This window comes from Vulpes vulpes, chromosome 14 (assembly GCF_048418805.1).
Source record: "Vulpes vulpes isolate BD-2025 chromosome 14, VulVul3, whole genome shotgun sequence".
NCBI classification, from domain to species: Eukaryota; Metazoa; Chordata; class Mammalia; order Carnivora; family Canidae; genus Vulpes; species Vulpes vulpes.
Genome location: NC_132793.1, coordinates 23208991 through 23231290, shown reverse-complemented (window position 1 = coordinate 23231290; position 22300 = coordinate 23208991). Strand labels below are relative to the sequence as shown.

General features: G+C 50.9%; 2 protein-coding genes across 23 annotated transcripts in view; one reads left to right on the top strand and one right to left on the bottom strand.

The window, feature by feature from the left end:
• The window catches only part of CEP250 (centrosomal protein 250), a 50230-nt gene extending 36556 nt beyond the window's left edge, over positions 1-13674 (top strand). For 19 of the 22 annotated variants that reach the window (XM_072736016.1, XM_026009820.2, XM_072736022.1 and 16 more), the window contains 11 exons: positions 598-736; positions 1640-1979; positions 2672-2793; positions 3699-3819; positions 4818-4939; positions 5401-8010; positions 9472-9564; positions 9768-9923; positions 10390-10491; positions 11497-11559; positions 13135-13674. In XM_072736016.1, coding sequence (XP_072592117.1) covers positions 598-736; positions 1640-1979; positions 2672-2793; positions 3699-3819; positions 4818-4939; positions 5401-8010; positions 9472-9564; positions 9768-9923; positions 10390-10491; positions 11497-11559; positions 13135-13398 — 4132 coding nt within the window. In that variant the 3' untranslated portion in view covers positions 13399-13674. Of the gene's footprint in view, positions 1-597; positions 737-1639; positions 1980-2671; positions 2794-3698; positions 3820-4817; positions 4940-5400; positions 8011-9333; positions 9565-9754; positions 9924-10389; positions 10492-11496; positions 11560-13134 lie in introns of all 22 variants that reach the window. The other 3 variants (XR_011996934.1, XR_011996935.1, XR_011996936.1) reach the window with 3 other exon arrangements.
• Positions 13675-20349: 6675 nt separating this feature from the next.
• On the bottom strand, positions 20350-21930 carry LOC140595367 (CMP-N-acetylneuraminate-beta-galactosamide-alpha-2,3-sialyltransferase 2-like). Its single transcript, XM_072736029.1, has 5 exons — positions 21811-21930; positions 21533-21727; positions 21341-21389; positions 21131-21250; positions 20350-20633 (listed from the first exon to the last, which is right to left on the bottom strand). The coding sequence occupies exons 1-5, from the start codon at positions 21819-21821 to the stop codon at positions 20478-20480; spliced, it is 531 nt and encodes a 176-aa protein (XP_072592130.1). The 5' UTR covers positions 21822-21930; the 3' UTR covers positions 20350-20477.
• Positions 21931-22300: the final 370 nt, after the last annotated feature.

The following is a 22300-nucleotide window of genomic DNA, read 5'->3' as shown; positions in this document are numbered from 1 at the left end:
CAGATCGTCTTGTTGAAACAATCACAGGGAGCTAGACAGGGTTAGGAGGTGGATGTGGTTGTTTGCTGGAGAGATACTAAGGATGCACAAGGGTAGGGGTATGGGGAAGGGGAGGAGGGAAGGAGCTCAGGGAAGGAGCTCAAGGGACATTGAGGGTGCTGGAGTTCATTATATGTCATCACCGATTGGACATAAGTGGGATGAAGGGAGAACTCTCTGATGTGGTCAGGGCCACCAAATTAGAGCATTGGGTGGATAAAGGTGCCATTCGCTGAGCTAGGGAGCAGGGTAGAGGGTGGCTGGGGAGACGGGGGTGCAGAGGGGATGGGAAGAACTGGATATGTTGAATTTGTGGTATTACACAGGTATTTCTGGAATTTGCCAGAGAAGAAGAAACTGAAGCTAAAAGGTGATATCAGGTCCGTGAAGTACCTAGGAGCACTCAGTGCTCAACAGATTCTAGCTTTTATTGTTACGCTGTAATTGTTCTCTCACGATTACTCTTTTAAGTATTAATGCTGCATTTAGCATAGTCAGATGTGAAAGGAATTATTCATTCCCTAAGAAAATGACCTTAACTCTCTGGCCTCTCTGTAGCCTGATTCAGTCGCTGATGGAAAAGGAGCAGAGACTCCTTGTCTTACAAGAAGCTGACTCTATTCGACAACAGGAGCTGAGCTCCCTGCGCCAGGACATGCAGGAGTCCCAGGAAGGGCAGAAAGAGCTCAGCACCCAGGTACTTCCCATGCTGCCCGGGGCGCCATTCCTTGGTGGAGGCCTCCTTCTGGAGTGCGGAAGGCTGTTGTTCAGGATCGTCTTGTAAGAGGACGGTTCTCTTGTTCCATTTTACAAGGTGTGCTGGGACCTCAGCAGCCCTGGCAGGAGGTGCAAGTCAGAACTGGGCAGGCTGGGGGCTTGAGAACCTGACCCAGAGTTGAGAACAGAACCTGGTGCCCAAAGGGGTGGAGCTCACATAGGCCTAGTCCAAGCATGGCTACATCTAAGTGTGCTTGGTCAGGTTGGCAAGACACAGCAGTGGAACAGGTCATTACACAGATCTGGGAGGCAGCAGCAAGAAAATTTCAGGATTCAGTCTGCTCATAACCCCAGACCTTGGACACAGAGGGGAAAACTAAGCCGGTCAGAGATAGAAAGTAGACCAGAGCAATGAAAGGCCAGGTCCAGTCATTAGACAGTGCTGGATTTGCTCCCAGCAATCCTGCTTCTAGGTTACATGGGCATTCGTTTCTTCATCCATCACACAAGAATAACTCTTAGCCACTATAGGAATGTGTGGTGTCAGAACACAGTAGGCATTTTATAAATAGTAGCCATCATTATTGTGACTAGTCTTCTTTGGGCTGAGTGTCAGGGTTTCAGGCAGAGTTCTGATTGTAGCAGGGAGTTGGCATTGCTGCCAGGGGAACTAGGGCCACAGCCCATTTGCATCACCTAGGCCCATGTGTCAGGAGTCAGTTGGTGGACAAACAGGTCAGATTGAGAGTAACACTCATTCCAGAGCCTTCCTTTCTGCTGGAGAGCTGATCAAGGCCCTGATCAAGGCAAGCATAGGCTGGGGAGGGTCTGATGAGAAGGTGTCCACTCCCTGCTTAGAGTGATGACACTTCCTTCCTGGCAGGTGGAATTACTGAAGCAGGAGGTGAAGGAAAAGGAGGCTGACTTTCTGGCTCAGGAAGCACAACTGCTGGAGGAGCTGGAGGCATCTCAAGTAACAGAGCAGCGGCTGCGAGCTTCCTTGCGGGCCCTGGAAGCCAAGGCAGCCCAAGTCCAGCTGCGACTGCGCAGCACAGAGAACCAGTTGGCAGCTCTGGTGGCAGAGCAGCAGCCGGGGCACCAGGCCCAGGCCCAGCTGGCCAGCCTCTGTTCTGTCCTGCAGCAGGCCTTGGGGTTTGCTTGTGAGAGCAGGCCTGAGCTGCATGGCGGGGGAGACTCTGCTTCCCTCTGGGGCCCCGAGCCAGGTAAGCCGGCAACCCAAGGACTCAGTCCTTTGGCCAAAGCCAGGCCTGTTTCCCTTGGGGGGAGAAAGAAGGGGCCTCTGGTTCCTTAGGCAGTATTGCATCAAGGCTAAGGCCACAGACTCTGGAATTCAATCAGAGTCTAAACCCGTGCTCTGCCATTTGCTAGATGTATACTTGGGCAAGTCACCTATCCTCTCTGAGCTTGATTTTTTTTTTTTTTTTTTTTTTTTTTGAGAGAGAGAGAAAGAGAGCTTGTGCACACATATGTGAGCTCACTCGTGTGCAAGCAGGGGAGGGGCAGAGGAAAAGGGAGAGAGAGTCTTAAACAGACTCCCCACAGAGCTCAGAGCCTGACATGGGGCTCGATCTCACAACCCTGAGACCATGACCTGAGCTTAACCAACTACACCACCCAGGCACCCCACCTCAGGATTTTTCTAAGGAGTTAATGCGATTACATAAGTAAAATAGGTCACACAGTTCCTGGCATTTACTAAATGCCTAACAAATGATAGCTAGCATTATCTAGTGCCCACCATAGCTCCTGGCACATAGGAACACAGAAAGTTCACGATGAATGAACTGCTCGAAGGCATTCTTTGGGGACAGGAGGGATGCCATGGCCAGATCTGGGGAGGTTTGGCTGTTTCTTTCATAGTGACAAGCGAGGACGTGTTTTCTCATTTTTTCAGACCAGAATGGAACTGGGATCCTCCTTAAGAGAGGGCCCCTCCTGACAGCTCTGTCAGCTGAGGCAGTGGCATCTGCCCTCCAGAAACTTCACCAAGACCTATGGAAGACTCAGCAGGCCCGGGTATGATGCTATGCTCTCCTTCCTTGAACTCTTCATTCCCTGGCAGAGGACTCGTGAAGCAGTTTGAGCTGTTTTATTCCCAAAATGAAGTTGGGATGAGTTCCACCCCAACACTCTCTACCTGGGCAAGCATGAGCATGGCATTTGGTTTCCTGGACCTGGGTTTCACTAGCCAACTGAGGCAAACCATGCTTGCCTTGGGGTTGTGAGGAGGGTAGGGAGGGAGGGATCTGAGTGGGCTCTGAACTAGAAAAGCCTGGAGAAATGAGGGATATTGTTATGTATCATTTTCCCTTTAGCTCTGATTTATCTATTCTTGGTGCCAGTACCTCCAAGAAAAACCCGACAAAACTGGGGACCACTAAGATTTGAGGTTGCCATTTATAGATTGAACTAAATGTCCCATAAATTCCACCTCTCAGTGAACCAATCATTCAATAAAAATTGAATGCCACCTATATGCCAGCCTTATGGGCTGATGGTATGGGAAGGAGAAAGACCAGGTTTCCACCATCGAGAAGGCTGAGGAAGGAAACTGAATTCTAAAATAAGCAGAACTGATAGAATTAATCGGATCAATAACAGATGTAAATAGTGATAATAGGAGGAAGGGACAATTCATTCTTACTTGGGGAGGGTCACAGGGAAGGAAGAAGTGACCTTTGAGCTGAGCTTTGAAGTTGGAATTTGGGGGGAGAACTGACCCTGAGCTCAGCAGGGTCAGACAAGGATTCTAGGCTCCAGTCAGTTGGAGCAGAGCCTCTCATCACTCCAGAGAGCCATCTAGGAATAGATCCACAGGGCAGACCCCACAGAAGCTGAAGGGAAGGAGGGGGGTGCTTGGGTCCGGAGCTGGGGTAGTTTTGTGGAAGATGAGGAGCTTAACCTCACCCTACCTTTCCCAGGATGATCTGCGGGAGCAGGCCCTGAAGCTGGAACAGCGTCTCACTGATACAGAGGCCGAGAAGAGTCAGGTCTGCACAGAATTGCAGGATTTGCAGAGACAACTCTCCCAGAACCAGGAAGGTGAGAAGCTCTAGGCAGGCAGGGAGGTTTGGAGCAAAGACAGAGGAGATGCCGAAGTCCAGAAGGGGCAGCTGCTCTTCACTGCTCACTCACAACTGTGAGAAGCTACTTAGAGACCTCTCCAAAGGGGTGATGACTATTTTTCTGTTTCGAGGGCCATTCTGGAAGGAGGGAGACAGAGGGGGACAGAGTGGCTGAAGTGAGGGAAGTTCCTGGCTAAGCTTCTACTTTCTCTGTCCACAGACTTAAAAACTAGCTACCTAGGGCCAGGACTGTGAGAAGGTTATAAAATTCTGTCTTTTGTCATTTATCCACGATAACTTTTGTCATCTCCAACTATGTCGTCAAAATTATTAACCTTTGACAGCACAAGGATTATGGGCTTGTTTGGGAGATAGCAAAGTGTGAGGATCTAAGGAGAATGTCCCCCTACCACAGCCAAGTGTATGGGTGGTGACTACTTGGAAAAAAAAAAGAGAGGGAGGGTCTTGGGGGCCAAGGCTCCATTGTAGAAGAGAAGAGGACAGCTTGGGGAGGGAGTCTGGGCCTTGAAAATATCCCAGAGGGCTCCCTGAGAGCTGGGTTCTGGTGCATTTTTCAGAAATGAGGGGGCAGCCAATAGAGTGACACCAGTCCCTAGGAACCTCTGCAAATCATAGAACTGGAAACTAGAAAGGACCTCCAATGTCCTCTAGTTCACCCCTGCCTGGAACTCAGGGTTGGCGATCTCTACGTGATCAGGGTGAGGCAGTGTTGGGAGGATAGTCAGGCAAGTGCTGGCACTGGGCAGCAGACACAGTTGCGAGCGCGGATGCTGCAAGGAGCCTCGACAACCAGGAACAGCTGGCAGATGGGTGACAGGTCTGCGAAATGATGTAATTCTCCTTCTTAGCCTTCTTCCCCTTTGATTCTGTTCCTCACCATCCTTCTGCCTCTATATCCCTCTTTTCCTCCACCCTCACCTCTGGGCCCTGCTCTACCACCTTCTCTTCCCAAAGAGAAATCCAAGTGGGAAGGAAAACAGAACTCCCTGGAATCTGAGCTGACTGAACTGCATGGAACTGTGGCATCATTACAGAGTCGTCTACGGCAAGCAGAGCTGCAGGGACTAGAGGCCCAGGTGAGGTGGCCCTGATCTGGGGGAGGGGATTTCTTCAGCAGGACCCCTCAGGGGCCAGGCTCCAGACCACCTCAGCTTATGGTCATAACCCATCCATATGTCATGTCCAACGTCCTTCAGCAAAAGTCTGTTTCCCTGGCTATCTCCCTGTCCCTGAGGCCCGTTAGGAAGGCCCTGGTGAGTTTTTCTGAACTGAGGTAGAAATTTTTGTCCCTTGTCCCGAAAGACCAGAATCTGGGATGGCTCGTTTGTATCAGGCTTTCTTCTCTGGGCCTAGCAGAGCCCTGGAATGTTGTGGGGATGATTTCTTATGGTATCAGCTTACGTGGAATGCACCAGTTCTTTTTGTTACTCCTTGACAGGGCAGGCTGTGCCACAGAGTAAGGAAACGGAGGGCCTGAGCTGGGGTGACAGTATCAAGGAAGCGTAGCCTAAGGCGGTTTTTGCATCTTGTTTCCCAGAATGAGCGAGAGCTACTGCAGGCAGCCAAGGAGAGCCTGACAGCCCAGGTGGAACGTTTGCAGGCATCTGTGGCAGAAGCCAGGGCTCAGGCCGGTGCCACCAGGGCTCTGGAGGAGGACTTGAGAACTGCTCGCTCAGCCCTGAAACTCAAGAGTGAGGAAGCAGAGACCGAGCGTGAGCGGGCCCAGGCTCTGCAGGAGCAGGGCGAGCTGAAGGTGGCCCAAGGGAAGGCTCTACAGGAGAATTTAGCTATCCTGGCTCAGACTCTATCCGAAAGAGAAGGGGAGGTGGAGGCTTTGCGGGGAAGTATTCAGGAACTGGAAAAACAACAGGAGATGCAAAAGGCTACTTTGGAAGCTCTGTCTCTGGACCTGAAGAAGAAGAGTGAAGAGGTAGATGTGCAACAAGAACAGATCCAGGAGCTGGAGAAGTGCAGGTCCCTTTTAGAAGATCTGCCTCTGGCCATGCAGGAACAAGAGCAGAGGCTGGTTGCACAGAGGGAGCAAATCCAAGAGCTCGAGAAGGATCGAGAGACCCAGAGGAACATCTTGGAGCATCAGCTTCTCGAACTTGAGAAGAAGGCCCAAATGATAGAGTCCCAGAAAGGAGAGATTCAGGACCTGAAGAAGCAGCTGGTTACTCTGGAATGCCTGGCTCTGGAACGAGAGGAAAACCATCACAAGATGGAGTGCCAACAGAAGGCAATCGAGGAGCTGGAGGGCCAGAGGGAAATGCAGAGAGTAGCTCTGACCCACCTCACACTGGACCTGGAAGAAAAGAGCCAGGAGCTGCAGGCCCAGAGCAGTCAGATCGACAAGCTGGAGAGCCATAGCACCCTTCTGGCGCGAGAGCTCCAGGACAAGGACCAGGAGCTGAAGTCCCAGCGAGAACAGGTCGAGGAGCTGCAGAGGCAGAAGGAGCGTCTGGCTCAGGACCTAGAGAGGAGGGACCAGGACGTGGTGCTCCAGAGGGAAAGGATTCGGGTCCTAGAAGACCAAAGGACGCTGCAGACCAAGATCCTGGAGGAGGACCTGGGACAGATCAAGCTGTCCTTGAGAGAGCGAGGCCGGGAGCTGGCTTCCCAGAGGCCACCGATGCAGGAGCGGGCAGAGGAAGGGAAGGGCCAGAGTAAAGCCCAGCGCGGGAGCCTGGAGCACCTGAAGCTGATCCTGCGTGACAAGGAGAGGGAGGTAGAATGCCAGCAGGAACGCATCCAGGAACTGAAGGAGTATAAGGATCAGCTGGAGCAGCAGCTCCAGGGCCTACACAGGAAGGCAGGGGAGACTGGCCTCCTCCTGACTCAGCGAGAGCAGGAGATAGTGGTCCTGCAGCGGCATCTGCAGGAAGCCGCAGAACAGGGGGAGCTGAAAGAGCGGTCACTTCAGGGTCACCTGGAAGAGGCCCAGAGAGCCCTGGCCCAGAGGGAACAGGAGCTCGAGGCCCTGCAGCACCAACAGCAGCAGGCCCTGGGGCAGGAGGAGACTAGGAAGGAAGAGGCAAGCACCCTACAGAGGGCTCTGGAGCAGGCCCACACGGCACTGAAAGAGCGCCAGGGAGAGCTTGAGGACCACAAGGAGCATGTGCGAAGGCTCCAGGAGGAGCTGGCCATGGAGGGACGGCGTGTGCAGGCCCTGGAGGAGGTGGTGGGTGACCTAAGAGCTGAGTCTCGGGAGCAGGAGGAGGCTTTGCTGGCCCTCCAGCAACAGGGTGCTGAGCGGGCACAGGAGCATGAGGTGGAGGTCGGGGGCCTGCGGGCCAGCCTGCTACAGGCAGAGACTGCACTCAAGGAACGGGACCTGGAGCTGGAGGCCCTGCGAGCCGATGGCCGGGCCTCCCAGCTTCGGGAGGAGACAGCCCGGGACTGGGCCCAAGCTCTGCAGGAGGCCCTAAGCAAGGCCCAGGCTGCCGTGCAGGAGAAAGAGCAGCGGCTGCTGAGTCAAGCAGAGTTGAGCCGCAGCCTAGAGACCAGCACCGCCACTTTACAGGCTGCCCTGGACTCCTGCCAGGCACAAGCCAGGCAGCTAGAGGAGGCTCTGAGGAGGCGAGAGGGTGAGATCCAGGACCGGGACCTCCGGCACCAGGAGGCCGTGCAGCAGCTCCAGCGGGCACTTGCCCAGAGAGATGAAGAATTGAGCCATCAGAAGAGACAGGGGCAGCTGCTAGAGCAGTCTCTGGCCCGGAGGGCCCGAGAAGATGCCATCCAAGGGAAGCCAGGTCCGGAGCAGGAGAGAGAAGAGGAAGAGATGAGGGGCCTTCGAGAAAGCCTAAGGGAGTTGCAGCTGACTCTAGCCCAAAAGGAAGAGGAGATCCTGGGGCTGAGGGAGGCCCAGCAAAGGAAGAATCTGGAGGACTCACTGCACAGCCACACAGCGCCCCCAGAGCCCTCTACAGACTTTGCCACCTTAGGGCCCAGGCTGCAGCAGGAGCTGGAGCGACTGCAGACAGCGCTGAGGCTAACTGAGGCCAGGGAGATTGAGTGGAGGGAGAAGGCCCAGGACTTGGCGCTGTCCCTGGCCCAGAGCAAGGCTAGCGTCAGCAGTTTGCAGGAGGCAGCCATGTTCCTACAGGCCTCTGTTCTGGAGCGGGACTTGGAACAGCAGAGGCTGCAGGTGAGTCACCCCATGAATCATAACAGCAGGGAGGGTGCAGAGCCCAGTTTGGCTGAGCTCAGGGGCTGCCCACCACCCTGGGCTTGTGGCACCTCAGGGTGTGAGAGAGTGGAGATAAGTGGAATCCAGGGTACTGTGCTAGTCTGGGGGGATATGGAGAAAGTAAGACAGCCACGGTTCCTGTCCTCATAGAGCTTCTAGTCAAGCAGATAAACAATTAGAATGCACTGTCAGGTTCTAATTAGATCCTCATTAGGGAAGATCAGTGTGCTCTTGAGCATGCAGAGGGCACTCAGCCAGCCGTTCCTAGTGGAAAATCCTGAAAGGCTTCCCAATAAAAGCAGGCTTTAAAATTAGATGAGAAGGGAACAGTAAGGAATTAGCCAAGCACAGGTACGGGAGGAGCTTGCTGGGGAAGAGGAAAAAGGAAGGAGAATGTGTAATGTCTGCATAGGGACTTCGGGCTGCCTGGGACACAGAGGGGCAGTTAGCAACAGAAGACAAGGCAGCAGGGTGCCATCATCGTTGAGGGCTTCTAAGTTGTGTCAAGGACCTGGCTGACCAGTGGGACCTGGATGAAGCATTTGGGGCAGTGGAGGAGGGTGACACAATCCAATGTTAAGTCCAGAAAATCACTCAGGCTACTCTGTGAAGCAACAGTGGATCTGGAGAACAAGGAGGCAGTCATTGAAGTCCCGGGACACTGTTGCTTCAGTTATCTTCAGTTTGCAGTTCAGAGAGGCCAGGTAACTTGTCCAAGGTCATACGGCCAGTTGATGGCAGAATTAGATCTAGGGAGTCTGACTCTAAAATGCAGCCTGTTTATTGCTGAGATCTTCCTGTCTCCCAGACAACTTCCACCTGTGCACACGCACTTCCTCTTATCTGTCTTCTTGACCATTAACACTTATGAGACATACAGCACCTAGAAAATATCTAGTGCTGGGGTCCCCACTTATCGATAGGGATTTAACCTCAGGGTCTTGATCTATGCTTCATAGAGCTTTTCTTTTCTTTTCTTTTCTTTTCTTTTCTTTTCTTTTCTTTTCTTCTCTTTTCTTCTCTTTTCTTCTCTTTTCTTCTCTTCTCTTTTCTTCTCTTTTCTTTTCTTTTCTTTTACCAAGTCACAGAGCCCACAAGTGGTGACATAATGCCCAACTGTGTGTGATCCCAGAGTCCATGTCTCAGTGCTCCAAGTTGTTGCTTAGCTTATGGGAGATCTCAGACGAGCCAGGTTTTAGCCCTAGCCAACTGTGCATCTTTGAATAGACCCCTCTCTGCTTCTTTGCTTTATCCACCTGTAAAATAAAGATTCTTCACTAGAATAGTTCAGAAGAGGCTCCAGGAACAATAAGACTAATCTGATGAGAAAAGTAATCGGTTTTTATGAGGATGGAAGGCAGAGAAGGTCTGGATATGACGTTGTCAGGGGATGATTTGCTCCACACCTTGATGTCCCAGGATGAGTTGGAGCTCACCAGACAGGCTCTGGAGAAGGAGCAGCTCCTGAGCCCTAGTTCAACCAGCAGAGCAGAACAGAGGCCCAGAGAAGAGGTAGGTGGACAGCTGGAAGAGGTGAGCTGGGGGCCTGATGGGAACAGATGGCCAGGGGGAAGCTCCTTTCCAGGGGCTTCTTCCCCTCCTTTGGGAATTGGGTCCCTGAAGCTCAGCTCTGCCAGATTGATCCCTTTGCCCTCTATCTGATCCCCATCTGCCTAAGGGGCTGCCCAAGTGAGAGTAACAGGTCTGTCCTGCAGGTGTCAGAAGTCAAGGCTGAGCCTAGTCTTGGGCTGGAGGAGAGGCAGCTATGGGGACAAAGGCTGGAGTACCTCCAGCAAGCAGTGGCACAGCTGGAGATTGACCGGAGCAGGCTGCAGCACCACAATGTCCAGCTGCGGGCCACCTTGGAGCAGGTAATCCATTTCTCTTGTCCTCAGCTCCCTCAACTGGGGTCCAGTGGGCAGGCATCTCTACCTCCCGTGTAGCCCGCAGAGCAGAGCTGTAAGCTGTAGCCCCAGGGCCACATTCAGCCCTGCTGCCTGTTGCTGACAAGAAATTCTCATGGGAACACTACAATAGAGGAAGTGAATAGTTGTGACAGAGATTTAATGGCCTGCAGAGTCTAGAATACTACAGAAAGCCTTCACTAAGCCTGCTCTGAAGGCCTGAGTGGCTGGCCCTACCTCTTCTGGCCCAGCAGCACATCTCTGCTCTCAGGCTGCCCTGGCCCATGCTCTCCTCATGCTGGGAGTTTAGCTTCTCATGATTGCTGTCCCCTGCTCACACCTACACCCACAGCCACACCAGCCTCTCAAACAGGCAGTCCTGCTCCAGCCCCAGAGCCAAGCCAAGTCCTGACTTCTCAGCTGAATCTTGCAGGTGGAGCGAGAGCGCAGGAAGCTGAAGAGGGAGTCCATGCGCGTGTCACGGACAGGCGGCCTGGAGGTTAAGGAAGCTGCGGCTTCGTCCCCCACACAGCAGGTGTGCCTCTTATTGACTGCGGCCTCCAGAAAGCCCAAACCTGGCCCCCAGAAACAGTCCCCTGCAGTACATAGCCCAGGCTACCCTCTGGGGGAAGACAGCCATGATGCTAGCTGACCTGGAGAGCCCCTCCTGGCTGGCTTCTACCCACCCAAGGCAGCTCAGTCTGTTCCTGACCCAGGAAAGCGGTCTATCCTCAGTAGGGATGGAGTCACAGCATGCAGCCCTACCTTCTCAGGAACTCAGGAAGGCTTCCCTGGCGTGTAACCTACCTGCTGCCAGACCAGGGCCTCAGGCTCACCCAGGAGTGGGGTTCCTCGGGCTCTGGTCAGAATCCCTGTATATGAGTTTCAAGTGATGCTTGCCAGACCCTGATGTGCCCAGGAGCTTGATAGCAGCTTTGTGGGCCCCTTGGCTCTCCTCCCTGGTAGTACTGAATTTATAAGATTAGAGTCCATGGTATTTCCTGGGACTAGACTCGCTTTTTAGGGTAAGGAATTGGGGGAAGACTCTCCAGACCAGCACTCTTTTAGCTGAGTTATGCCCATCAATAAACAGTGCTGCAGCCTGATCGGGAGAGACTTCTTCTGGTGGCTGAGCATCTCCCAGCTGTTTGTCCCCCTTCCTTTATGAAAGCTTCCCAAGGGCAGGCACCCCGCCTTACTTCCTTTCTGCATCCCTAGCTCACAGCCCAGGGCTGGCACAAAGCAGTGGCGAGGTATACTTCTGTAAATGAAAAGGTGACTCAAGCCAATGCCATCTGAGCCTGTTGGATATTCAGCATCATGTCTCCATGGGCATCATCCATTAGGCTGGCTTGGCCCCTTGTGGACTTCCTTGCCCAAGGGCCATGGTGCCCCATGGAGTCCAGTGTGGATCCAGGCACATCTGGCCCACAGCACCTGCCTTGGCCCCCGAGATTGGGATGAGCTGCCTGAAAATGCCTACAGAACCCCCAGGGCGGGAGGGCCTATTCCGATAGAGAATGACATTTGTCCTCCATAGGATGGAAGGGGAGGACAGAAGGGCTCCTCAGATGACAAGCAGATGGCTGAGCTGCAGAAAGAGGTATGTTCTGGAAGGATCAGCTTTCTAAGCCCCCTTTCCCCTCCCTTGAAATCCGGGGACAAGGCTTTGGTTAATTGCTGTGTGCTTGACCCCTTGTGGACCTTCCAGCAGAGAGATGGGAGATAGTTCCTCAGAGAACTTCAGTCTGTATGGGAGGCAAGAAGAACCCAGTCCCAACTCAGCATCCCAGCTGTTTAGGGTAGGAGTGGGGAAGAAAGCATGCTCCAGACCCCAGACCACCAGCTTCCTACTTAGGAAGGGAGAGGAGAAGGAAGAGGGCCGGGGGGCAGACAGAAGATTCTAGGAGGACAAACAAAAGCAAACATGAGCATTCTGGTCTCCTCTGCCCTCAAATACACCCATGCAAGCAGGGCTGTCGCCAGCATACCAGGCACAGTAGTCTGGCACCAGCACCAAGATCCATACCTCATAGCTCAGTTGAAGCCACCGCATACAAGAAAGCTAGGATCAAGTGCCTTCTTGCCCCTTAGGCCTCACTTAAAATCCTGGCATTTTATTATAAGGTTTGCCCTGTCTTCCAAAGCCCAGGAATAATAAGAACTATGAAATTTTTATTTCTGAGTCTGTTTCAGAAATTAATAGCACTACTGGCAGAGCCTGACTGTACAGCTACACTTAGCCATTCATTTGAATTCATAGGAAGCAGTCCCGAGTTGGGGCCCAGACTAGGGGGAGGCAAGGGAAGCATGTAGGGTGGAGAATTTAAGGGGATGCTCATTATCGACCTGGAGTCCCTCCTTAAATTGTACACTCCAGGAGTCTCTTGCCTCACCCTAGTCCTAGATCTCCCCTGAGCTCCCAGTAACCACCTCCTGGTAGTCTCCATGTATTCCTCAGAGAAGGATTATTATTATTTTTAAAGATTTTATTTATTTATTCATGAGAGACACAGAGAAGGAGAGGCAGAGACACAGGCAGGAGAAGCAGGCTCCAGGCAGGAAGCCTGACGCGGGACTTGATCCCAGGTCTCCGGTACCACGCCCTGGGCCGTAGGCGGCACCAAGCTGTTGACCCACCCAGGCTGCCCAGAGAAACAAGAATTGATTCTCAACCTCGGCTGCACATTAGAATCACCTGAGGAGCTTTGAAAAAATACTGATGCCCAGGCCTCACCACAATCTAATTAAGTCAGAGTATTTATCAAAAGCTTCCAAAGGGGCACTGTAGAGCTTTCTGCAGGGCTTAAAATATTCTGTATCTTGATTGGGATAGTGGTTATACATGGGTATGAACATTATCAAACTCACCAAAATATACAGTTAAAATCCTGGCATTTTATTACATAAATGATCCATCAATGAAGTACATGAGTATTTTGTTGTTGCTCTTGTTCTTAAGGTCCCTATTCGAGTCTCCTGTGCAGCCAGGGTTGAGAATCACTGGAATTCCCATGATTCCCAAGGACTCTTGCCCCAAATACCATAGTGCTGATCATGAGATTTGTGTGTGGTAGTTGATTCAGGTACTCCCTCACAAGAGCCCGGGGAGTAGAGCAGGAGGGTGTGGGGCAGCTTTGGGGCACTTACCCTTTCCCTCTTGGTTTCCTGCCCCCAGGTGGCCATGCTGCGGGGCCAGCTGTCCTTGGAGCGGAAGCAGAGGCAGGACTACATTGCTCGCTCAGTGCAGACTAGCCGTGAGCTAGCGGGCCTGCACCACAGCCTCTCCCACTCACTGCTGGCCGTGGCCCAGGCCCCTGAAGCCACCGTCCTGGAGGCCGAGACCCGCAAGCTGGACGAGTCCCTGACTCAAAGTCTGACATCCCCAGGGCCAGCTTTGCTGTGCCCCAGCCCCAGCACTATCCAGGCCATCTCCAGGTAGCAGCCACAGCGAGGGCAGGATCTGGGCCAACCTGGGGATACATGAACAGATGAATGGCTGTCATGACCCAGAGAGAGGGAAGGAAACCCACAAGGCTGGAGAAGGCCCTGACTCACGTAGGCATGAGGCAAGCCACACCTGCTCGTAACCGAGAGTCACCTGCAGGAGTTTTGCTCTGGCCCAGGGGCATCTCCTGCCTCTTGTCTAGAATGTATTACCCCAGCACCTCACCTAATCTTTCTCCTCCCCTCCAACAATAAACCCCATGTCTCCACATTTGTTCTCTGCTGCTGTCTTCACTCGTGTCACTGGGCAACAGTAGCACATCAGGGCATCTGTGAAGGAAGAATTTGCTAAAGATTCCTGTCAGGTAGCATGAATTTGTCATCTGTCTACATTCTGACAGAGAAGGCTTATGACCAATGGAACAAGACAAAGCCACTATCCACAGGGAGCTGGAGTCCAGTTGACAAGAACACTTACCAATGAGTCACACAGACAGCTCTGTGTGCTGACTAGAAGTGTGTAGAAATTCTGGAGACTGAGGAAGGAAGGCATGAGCTGGCCCTTGAAGGATGGAGGAGTTGGGCGGGGTTGCTAAGCATGCTGGGAAGATCAGTCAGCCTGTGGCAAAGCATGCTGGGGCTCAGGTTGGATGCGTAGGGAGGGAAATTATAGAGGGCCCTGGAATATAGATTTGAACTCATGGATAATGAGGAACCATCATATGTTCTTGACTTAAAATAACTTCTGGGGCTTCGAAAACATTGAGTTGACCTTAGGCTAGTCAGTTTCTGGAGTTCACACACTCCATCTGGCCTCAGTCCCCTTCTGCTCTGGGTGAATGCCCTTGGCGTCCCTTCCTGGGCATACCAGCTGCGACCAGCTCTGGTCCCCTGTAGTCCAACTGTGTGTCAAGCCAGTAAAGAGAATGGCCAATGGCAGAATTTGTCACTTAGGGACTGACCCTGGTGGAGGCACCCTGGACTGAACCCCATTCACCACCTTAAAACTTATTGTTGGCAACTTTCTCGAAACCTAGAAGAACAATTTTCTTTAAAGAAGCTGGGCTTGGCCTTCCTCTGGCCCTTCAGGTGTAACCTGGAATTCCTTTTCCTAAGCCTGAGGATGGAGCTAAGGCCTGGTTAAGAATGTAGGGGTTTAAGAATAGCACCTGACTCCCGCAAACTTACTTACTCAGGGCCCAGTCCCCTTGTATTTCATCACATCACACAGAGCAGACAGGGGGCTGTTCACCACTGTGGAAGCTTTATTCCAAAAACTCATGGCTTGGGACTCAGCAACAGATGCTTAGCAAAACATCACAGTTTAGAAGTCCCCAGAACTAGGCCTGGGGCCTGAGAGATGCTAGACCCTAGTGAGGTTCCCTGTGACTCAGAAGCCTCACCTGGCCTTTTCTGTGCTGGGAGTTCTCAAAGACAAACAGGACTTGGCTCATTATATTCTGTCCCATCCTCTGATTCTCTAGCTTAGAGGAGAGTGTGGATCTTCCAGGCAGGACTGAACCTTGCCTAAGGGCATCAGGCCAGAGCTTCCTTTCCTTTTCCTCATCTCATGCCACAGCAAATCAGTGGTTAGGAAATGTCCCTGACCAGCTAGGTCTCATGGATGTACTTGAGGACAGTAAAGTTAATCACCAGAACCCTGAGGGGAAAGGTCAGAGCTGAGCGCAGAGGGTTCCTTTCACAAAATCTTTCCCTTCTCTTCAACCTTCTCCTTGTCTGTTTGCTAGAGGCTGGTGCAGGCCAGAAAGTCGTGAGAGTAGTAGAGCTTAGCCAGAGTCTGGGCAATGTTCTTGTTCCTAGGGAGTGCCTGGGTCTGGTGGGTGTGGCACCCCATTCTCTCAACCAGTCTCCCTACTTTGTGTGTTAGAGCAACAATCATCAGAGCACAACTGAATTACCTTGATTCATCTGCTTCCCTGCTTGGAACTAGCAGTAGCTTGAAGGCAGAAAAGCTGCCTAGCATGAGGTAGAGAAGGAAAAACTGGTTGTACGTTAGTGAGGGGGTTGGGGAGCGTGCAATCACAGCAGAGTGACGGCAAGGTAACAACACCAAAAAGCTAAGGGCTGTCTGCTCCAGGCCTGGGGCCTCCACCAGCCACACCACCTGATAAAAGATGCCCTTTTCCACCTTGGCTCAAGACCACCACAGTCCATACTGCATATGGAGGCTTCAGCAACGCCAGCAGCACGTGGATATTCTTACCAGGTCATGGGTATTCTCAGGTGCACTATGTACAAGTAAGTTCTGTTTGTTGCCCTTGTTCCCTGAACCTAAAAATGAGGCCCGGTTTATTCTGCAGAGATAGGAAAGGAAGTCAGGAAGGCACTGGGGCTTACAGGCTGGCACTGCTCACCACCCTCACCCTCCTGCCCCCACCAGAGCACGGTGTGGTGCTCCTCAGTGGATGTCCCATGCCACAACACGATTTCACATTACCTAAGTTCCTCACTGTATATAGCACAGGACCGTCATGGTCTCAGAGTTTTGCTGTGGCCTGGGGTCAGCTGAAATAGTTCCTCCTTGGTTGGCTGGCACTGGATTTGGTCTCCTAGCATCAGGGCCTACAGAGAAGAGCACAAACCACTTACTGCTTGACCCCCATGTTCTAACACAAAGGAGGCTATTGGAGCAGAGAAAGGAGTCAGGGAGGTGGTATAGCTCAGAGCCCAGGAACTCTGGAGATGGTCTCCAACTTCATAAGGAGCTTCGGGGCCCATCTGGAAGCACTGGTCAAATCAGGCAGACAGCCTGCTGGTGAAAGCAGGCTATGCAGATGTGGCACCGTGGTGAGCAACCTCAGAGCCTCTGGGGCTCTGGGCCAGCAGCAGAACTTCCAGATGTTCCTGTGGAAGTGGGGATACGTCGCCCACAAAAGCAACAAGGCAACCCCCAGCCAAAGACTGCATGCAGGCCTCCTCTCATCACATAAAACAGGTCCCTTTTCAGCCAGCTGGTCGTTTAATTGTTTGGTCTTAGGACACATGACACCCTCCTGTGTTATGTAACCCCACCCCCACCCCGCAATACCTCACCTATCTCCTGACCTGCTAACCACCTGTTCGCTCCTCAGGGCAGGGGAAGGGAGCATCTGAGCCCTGTGCTAACACTAGGTCCTGAAAAGTGGAGTCAGGGTGCAGAGGTGGGGGACAGGAAGAAGCAGGGGGAGGAGGCAAAGTCAGGGAGCATGAAGAAGGAGGGTCTATCAGCATGCTACAAGCAGTAACATCCCCTGTGTGATCCTCCAGCACCATGGGGAAGGAGTACAAGCTCAGCTCTGCTTGCTACACTTAGGAAGTAGCCAAGGGAGCAAGAAGAACATGGGGTCTCAACTCGGGGCCCTGGAATTTCCTCCATCTACACCTGCTGGGACCAGGGTTTGCCTAGACCCCAGTGGAGGTGAGGCTGAGAAGGGAGACTTCCAGATAAGGTAGGGCTGTGCTCCCTGGTGCCATGGGTCCCACCTAATTGGTTTATATCAGTAGCCTGTCACAGTGTGGACATTGTGACCTCTTTCTTGGTCCTTTGTTAATCAATCCCACTAGCTCTTTATATGCCTTCTTGAGGCCTGAAGCATGACACTGGTGGGAGGGCTTGCAGGTAAAAAGAGGAATGGGTCAGGGGTCAGAGGAGAGTTGCAGTTCTCCACTAGAGGCTGTGCATTGTGTCCCCAACAGAGTGGCTGCTCTCTGTTCTCAGCACAGGGGCTTATGTGTGGAGGCAGGGAGGGGATGAGAATTCATACTCGATTTTGATTCTTCCTTAATTATTGCTAGTTGTTGAGGTGATGGAATCGGGGAAGGCTTTTATCCAGTGCCTGATAATCCATACATCACTCTTGTACCTCATATCTTGGTATCCTGTCATAATCTCTCCTAGATCTGAGTATTCCAGCCCCACCTGGCAGATCCAAAAGTCTAAGGCTTGTTGCTGTCCAAAATTAGTCCCATGTTCTAGCTATATGATTACCTTGCCTTCTGCCGTGGCGTTGTGGCTCAAGAAATCGTGCTGGGGTGGATGTAACTCCTTTCCCTATATGGGGCCCACCTCTTGTCTGCCCATCTCCAAATGTAGTAACCTTGTGGAGAAAATGAGTTGATTGCTGTCCCTGCCCCTAATCCAGCTCTTCATTCACTTGGCAAATACTAAACCTGTGTATCATGAAGCTTTACAATGAACACTGAAAAAGAAGACCTCTTCTCCAGGGAAGATAGAGCCTGGACATAGACAAACACTTGCAATGTCCAGAAGAGGCTCACTGGCCACTGGATGAGAAAGTGTCACAGAACATCTTGGTAGAAGAGAGGGCTGGAGAGCCCTTTCAAAGTGTTTTCACGCTGATTGGGTGTATGCACAGATTTCTAGGGTCCAGGGGGTGTGCCTGTGGTCCCAAGAACCTTGGAGCTAGCCCGTTCAAGTTAGACCTTCCTGACAAGAGAACAAGCATCAGCCACAGGTGAGCATCAAGGCGACCCACAAGCCTAAAATCCACCATAAGGCTTCACGGTCCCATGCAGAGGGAAAATGGCAGGCTGACTCAGACACCAAACACTGGGAAAAGTAGGAAGATGTGGTCACAGACTTCACCAGCACCACGCCGGCCTGGCAGCCTCCTTCACAACTCCATAGTCACCTGCTAAGCTCTACAGGGTGCACCACTGGAGGCTGAGAGGAGGGAGGGGAGAGGCAATTCTTGGTGTATCCTGTGGCCTCCCTAGAGGAGAAGAGGTTGATGCTCAGTGGGTTTCTTCATGCCAGCCCAGAATCAGGGACCCCACCACAAGTCACATTGTGAGTTCCTGCATGGAGGCTTTGTGGATAACTGCCTTCGCCTTGGCATTCAGCCCAGGGTCCAACAGACAAGGAAGGGCTTGGGAATCAAGTATAATGGGGATAGGAATAAAATAGGAAGAATATGTGCCAAGGCTGGTGTGGAGCATCTCTCTGAGATGGGAGCCATCTATTGCCAGCACAGGGTTGGTAGGCATGAGGCAGAAAGGGGAAAGAAAGAGCCTTCTGGCCCCTCTTGAGAAAAGAGTCTACAGGAAAACTTTGGGATGTGGTTAAAAGTAAATTTCTACCCAACCAAACTTTTTGTTTTGTTTTGTAGATTTTTGTTTCATTTATATAAAATGGAACCAGTGCCTGCACATGGTTACAAAATTAAGTAAAAAAGAAGGAGCAGTTTGCCATCCAGTTCTTTTCTAACCTCTCTCCAGGAGCAACTAATTTTTTAAGACTATTTTTGTAGCAGGTAACTTTTATTTCTCTAAATAATATGTTGATAGGATGTCCTAGTGGGTCCAGGATTTGGAAAACATGACGGTAGGCAGCTGTACTGTTCACACCTTTGGGGTTTTTGGACTCTGGCTCCAAGCTAGACACTCTGTAGACCCCATTGCTCTGGGGGAGGCAGGTACATGTGCTCTTGGCCATATGAGGGATATTTGCATTTTGTTAGTTTGTGTGTACTTTTTGGGCAGCCAGGGAGGTAGAATGTAGTGGATATTTGTTTTATGCACCCAGCAACCAAACACCCTCATTAACTGAGGCTATTTGGTTACCTTGAAATTCTGTTTATTAAAAAAAAAAAAAAGCCTCCCCCTCCCCAGTTGATGTAATAGTCTTCTCCAGTGAATTGTTTTTATTTCTGAGTATCATGATGGACTCGGGACTTTTTATATATTCCCTGTGATTCCATCATGACAATTGCTTTTTTTGATGTTCAAATCTTCCCAACTTTGAGGCCTAGATTTCCTGTGTACTTTTCCTGTCAGACCTGGAATCTTTTCGTGGGAAAGAGGTATTGAAAACCAAATCTGAGTTCCAGGACTGATCATTGCTACCAGTATGTTAGGGGTTTTTTAGATTGTTCAGATGACAAAGCAGAAAATGTATTTGGAAAATTGTGAGTTCACGGTGGTGTTGCTTGCACAACAGTGTGTGTACTTAATGCCACTGAACTGCACACTTAAAGTGGTTAAAATGGTAAATGTGATGTATATTTTGGGACAACAAAAATTAAAAATGGAGTTTATGGGATCCCTGGGTGGCGCAGCGGTTTGGCGCCTGCCTTTGGCCCAGGGCGCGATCCTGGAGACCCGGGATCGAATCCCACGTCGGGCTCCCGGTGCATGGAGCCTGCTTCTCCCTCTGCCTGTGTCTCTGCCTCTCTCTCTCTCTCTGTGTATGACTATCATAAATAAATTTAAAAAAAAAATGGAGTTTATTTTTTTTAAATGGAATTTATAATGATATTTCCAGTTTGAACTTAATGTCACAGAGTTTTTTTTTTTTAAGATTATTTATTTATTTATTAATGAGAGACAGAGAGACTGAGAGAGAGGCAGAGACACAGGCAGAGGGAGAAGCAGGCTCCATGCAGGGAGCCCGATGTGGGACTCAATTCTGGATCCCAAGATCACACCCTGAGCCAAAGGCAGATGCTCAATCATTGAGCCACCAGGCGTCCAAATGTCACAGAGTTTTGACTATGCATGTCTGACTTTGTATTTGGTTCCTAATAATGTTAATATAATTACTTATTTTACTTTATTCCATGATACTGATTATCTAGTTTCAAAAAAAAATACCGATATTATAATAAATCTACTGAGTGAAGTTTAAAATTTCTTTGTAGTTCTTTTTGCCTACAGAATATATCCTGCAAAGGATACAGAGTGTACTGAGTTCCAAAGGAACTTGAAATAATTCTTTTCTCTGGTGCTTATGTTATTAATTTGATATATGGTTAGATCCATTTGATTTATTCTCAACTTTACAGTTTGTTCCCCTTTTTCATTTGGTTATTTTTTGGTGATGTATATATATGTTATATGGTGATATGTGTGCTGTTAAGAAAGTGGAATAGAATGCAGCCCTTTAATACCACCAGGAATCCCATGGGAGAAATAAGCTGTAGTTTTATTTAGCAGCAGAGTGATCTATATCCAGGGTCCACTTGAAGCCCCAGTCCCTCTCTGACACTCTGTGGTCCCCTTGACTACCTGTCACCCTCCTGGGGCCTCCAGTGGACTGAACAGGACAGAAACATGTCAGCTGTAGATAACAATCTTCCCCTCACACTGCAGCTGGAGGATGAGCTTCTGCTCTTCTTTGAAACTGTGCATGTTACTCTCGAACCAATATTTATCATCCCAGTAATGGGACCACCTCATGAGCTGATCTGTCCCAAAACCAAATAAGGATACCTGGTAAATAGGATAAGACAGGAGAGAGCCACAGGGTCACAGGTTGGATCCTGTCCTGCCTCCATGTCTGCCAAAGCCCCCTTCAGCACTCATTTAACATCTAGTGTGACAGGTTTCCTCTTAGAGCTGGGAGGAGAACAGAGCTCACCTCCAGGGAGGACACACTCTGAACACATAGTGTGATCCCAGAGCCTGGCAAGGAGAGCATCAACTAGCTGCTCATCATCATATTAGAGGAAGAGAGAGGACTCCCTAGGGAGATAAGAGAAGGGCATTCCAGGCAGAAGCAGCAGTGTATGAGAAAGCAGGAGGTAGCTGGTATGTTTGGAGAACCCTAAGAAGCCCAGTGTGTGAGTTTAGAGAGAGAAGAGGAAGGGAGTGGTATCAAGGAGGATCTTGTAAGCCAGGCAAAAAACTTTAGACTCAATCTGAAGTCCCTGAGAAAACGGACATTGTTGGCAGGGGGATGAAAATCTGAGTTGCAGAAGATGTCTTACCTGGTCACAAGTGTGCAGGGCATATAACAGACCCACAAACCCCAAGGATGGAAAACGATGACGTTTTCGCAGCCAATGATCCTGGATGTACTGAAGAAAGGTGAGGCTGATCACCAAGACCTGGGAAATATGAAAGAAAGTAGTCCATCCTGGGGCTGCCCACAGCCACATCACCTGACTCCTTCCCCTTTTCCCTCCTGGATCCCTTACCTCGTCTTTGCTCGTGTTACTTCCACCAGGAAACTGGACTATCTGAAATCTAAAAAAGGTTTGGGATGGGGGAGTTTCAGAGTCACTTAACACAGCAGCTTAGGTAAGCCTTGGGGATCTCCCAATATTCAGCAAGGATCTCTCTGGAGTCCCCACTATCACCCCCAACAATGGCTTCCCTCACTGTCATACCCAGGGTTTATGGGCTTTCTGAAGCTCTGTTCCTGTAGTACTTCCATAAACCACTTTAGACCAGATGAATTCAGAGGAAGCAGCAGCAATTTTGTGCCAGGATTCTGCATGCTAGCCATATCGGGGTACATTATGCGCATGGTGGTTGTGTTCCCCACATCCATCTCAAATCCTTGGACGGGGGCCTGGTTCATCCTGGAAAGGAGAGCAGGGTAGACATTTGGGGGAGGAGGATCTGGCCTGACCATCCTGGTCTCCACCTCCTACTCTGCACCCACCTGAGGACCATGTCATGTTGGTTAATCCTTAATCCATGGCCAGAGCCCCGTAGGCACCTTGAGTTTCCAACCACTGCACAGGTCCGACAACTGGACTCCACGTAGCCCAGTGGTTGCCCAGGAGGCTCTTCTATTGGCTTCTGAGTCTCAAACTCCCTCTTTGATTGGACACCCTGAAGTTTCGAAAAGCACAGGTTGTAGGGTACCTGTGTGCTCAGTCAGTTAGGCAAACAACTCTTGATTTTGGCTAGGGTCATGGTTCAGGGTCATGAGATTGAGTGCCACGTCGGGCTCTGGGATTGGTATGAAGTCTGCTGATCTCACCCTCCCCACTCACCCTCCCTGCTCCCACTCACCCTCATCCTCAAGCTTTCTCTCTCTCTCTCAATCTCCTTAAAAAAAAAAAAAAGCATAGGAGGGAGGGAGGAACTTAGGGACTCATCCTACTTTCACTACCTTTGGAAGAAGGTTAGAGTGTGGGGCCATGAAT

What these genes read in the sequence shown, in the direction of transcription:
- LOC140595367 (XM_072736029.1), bottom strand. An exon ending in AGAAAGCCCATAAACCCTGG is followed by an intron (nt 21,390 to 21,532) that starts GTATGACAGTGA and finishes AACCTTTTTTAG; the next exon opens with ATTTCAGATAGTCCAGTTTC. An exon ending in CCCTGCACACTTGTGACCAG is followed by an intron (nt 20,634 to 21,130) that starts GTAAGACATCTT and finishes CCTATTTACCAG; the next exon opens with GTATCCTTATTTGGTTTTGG.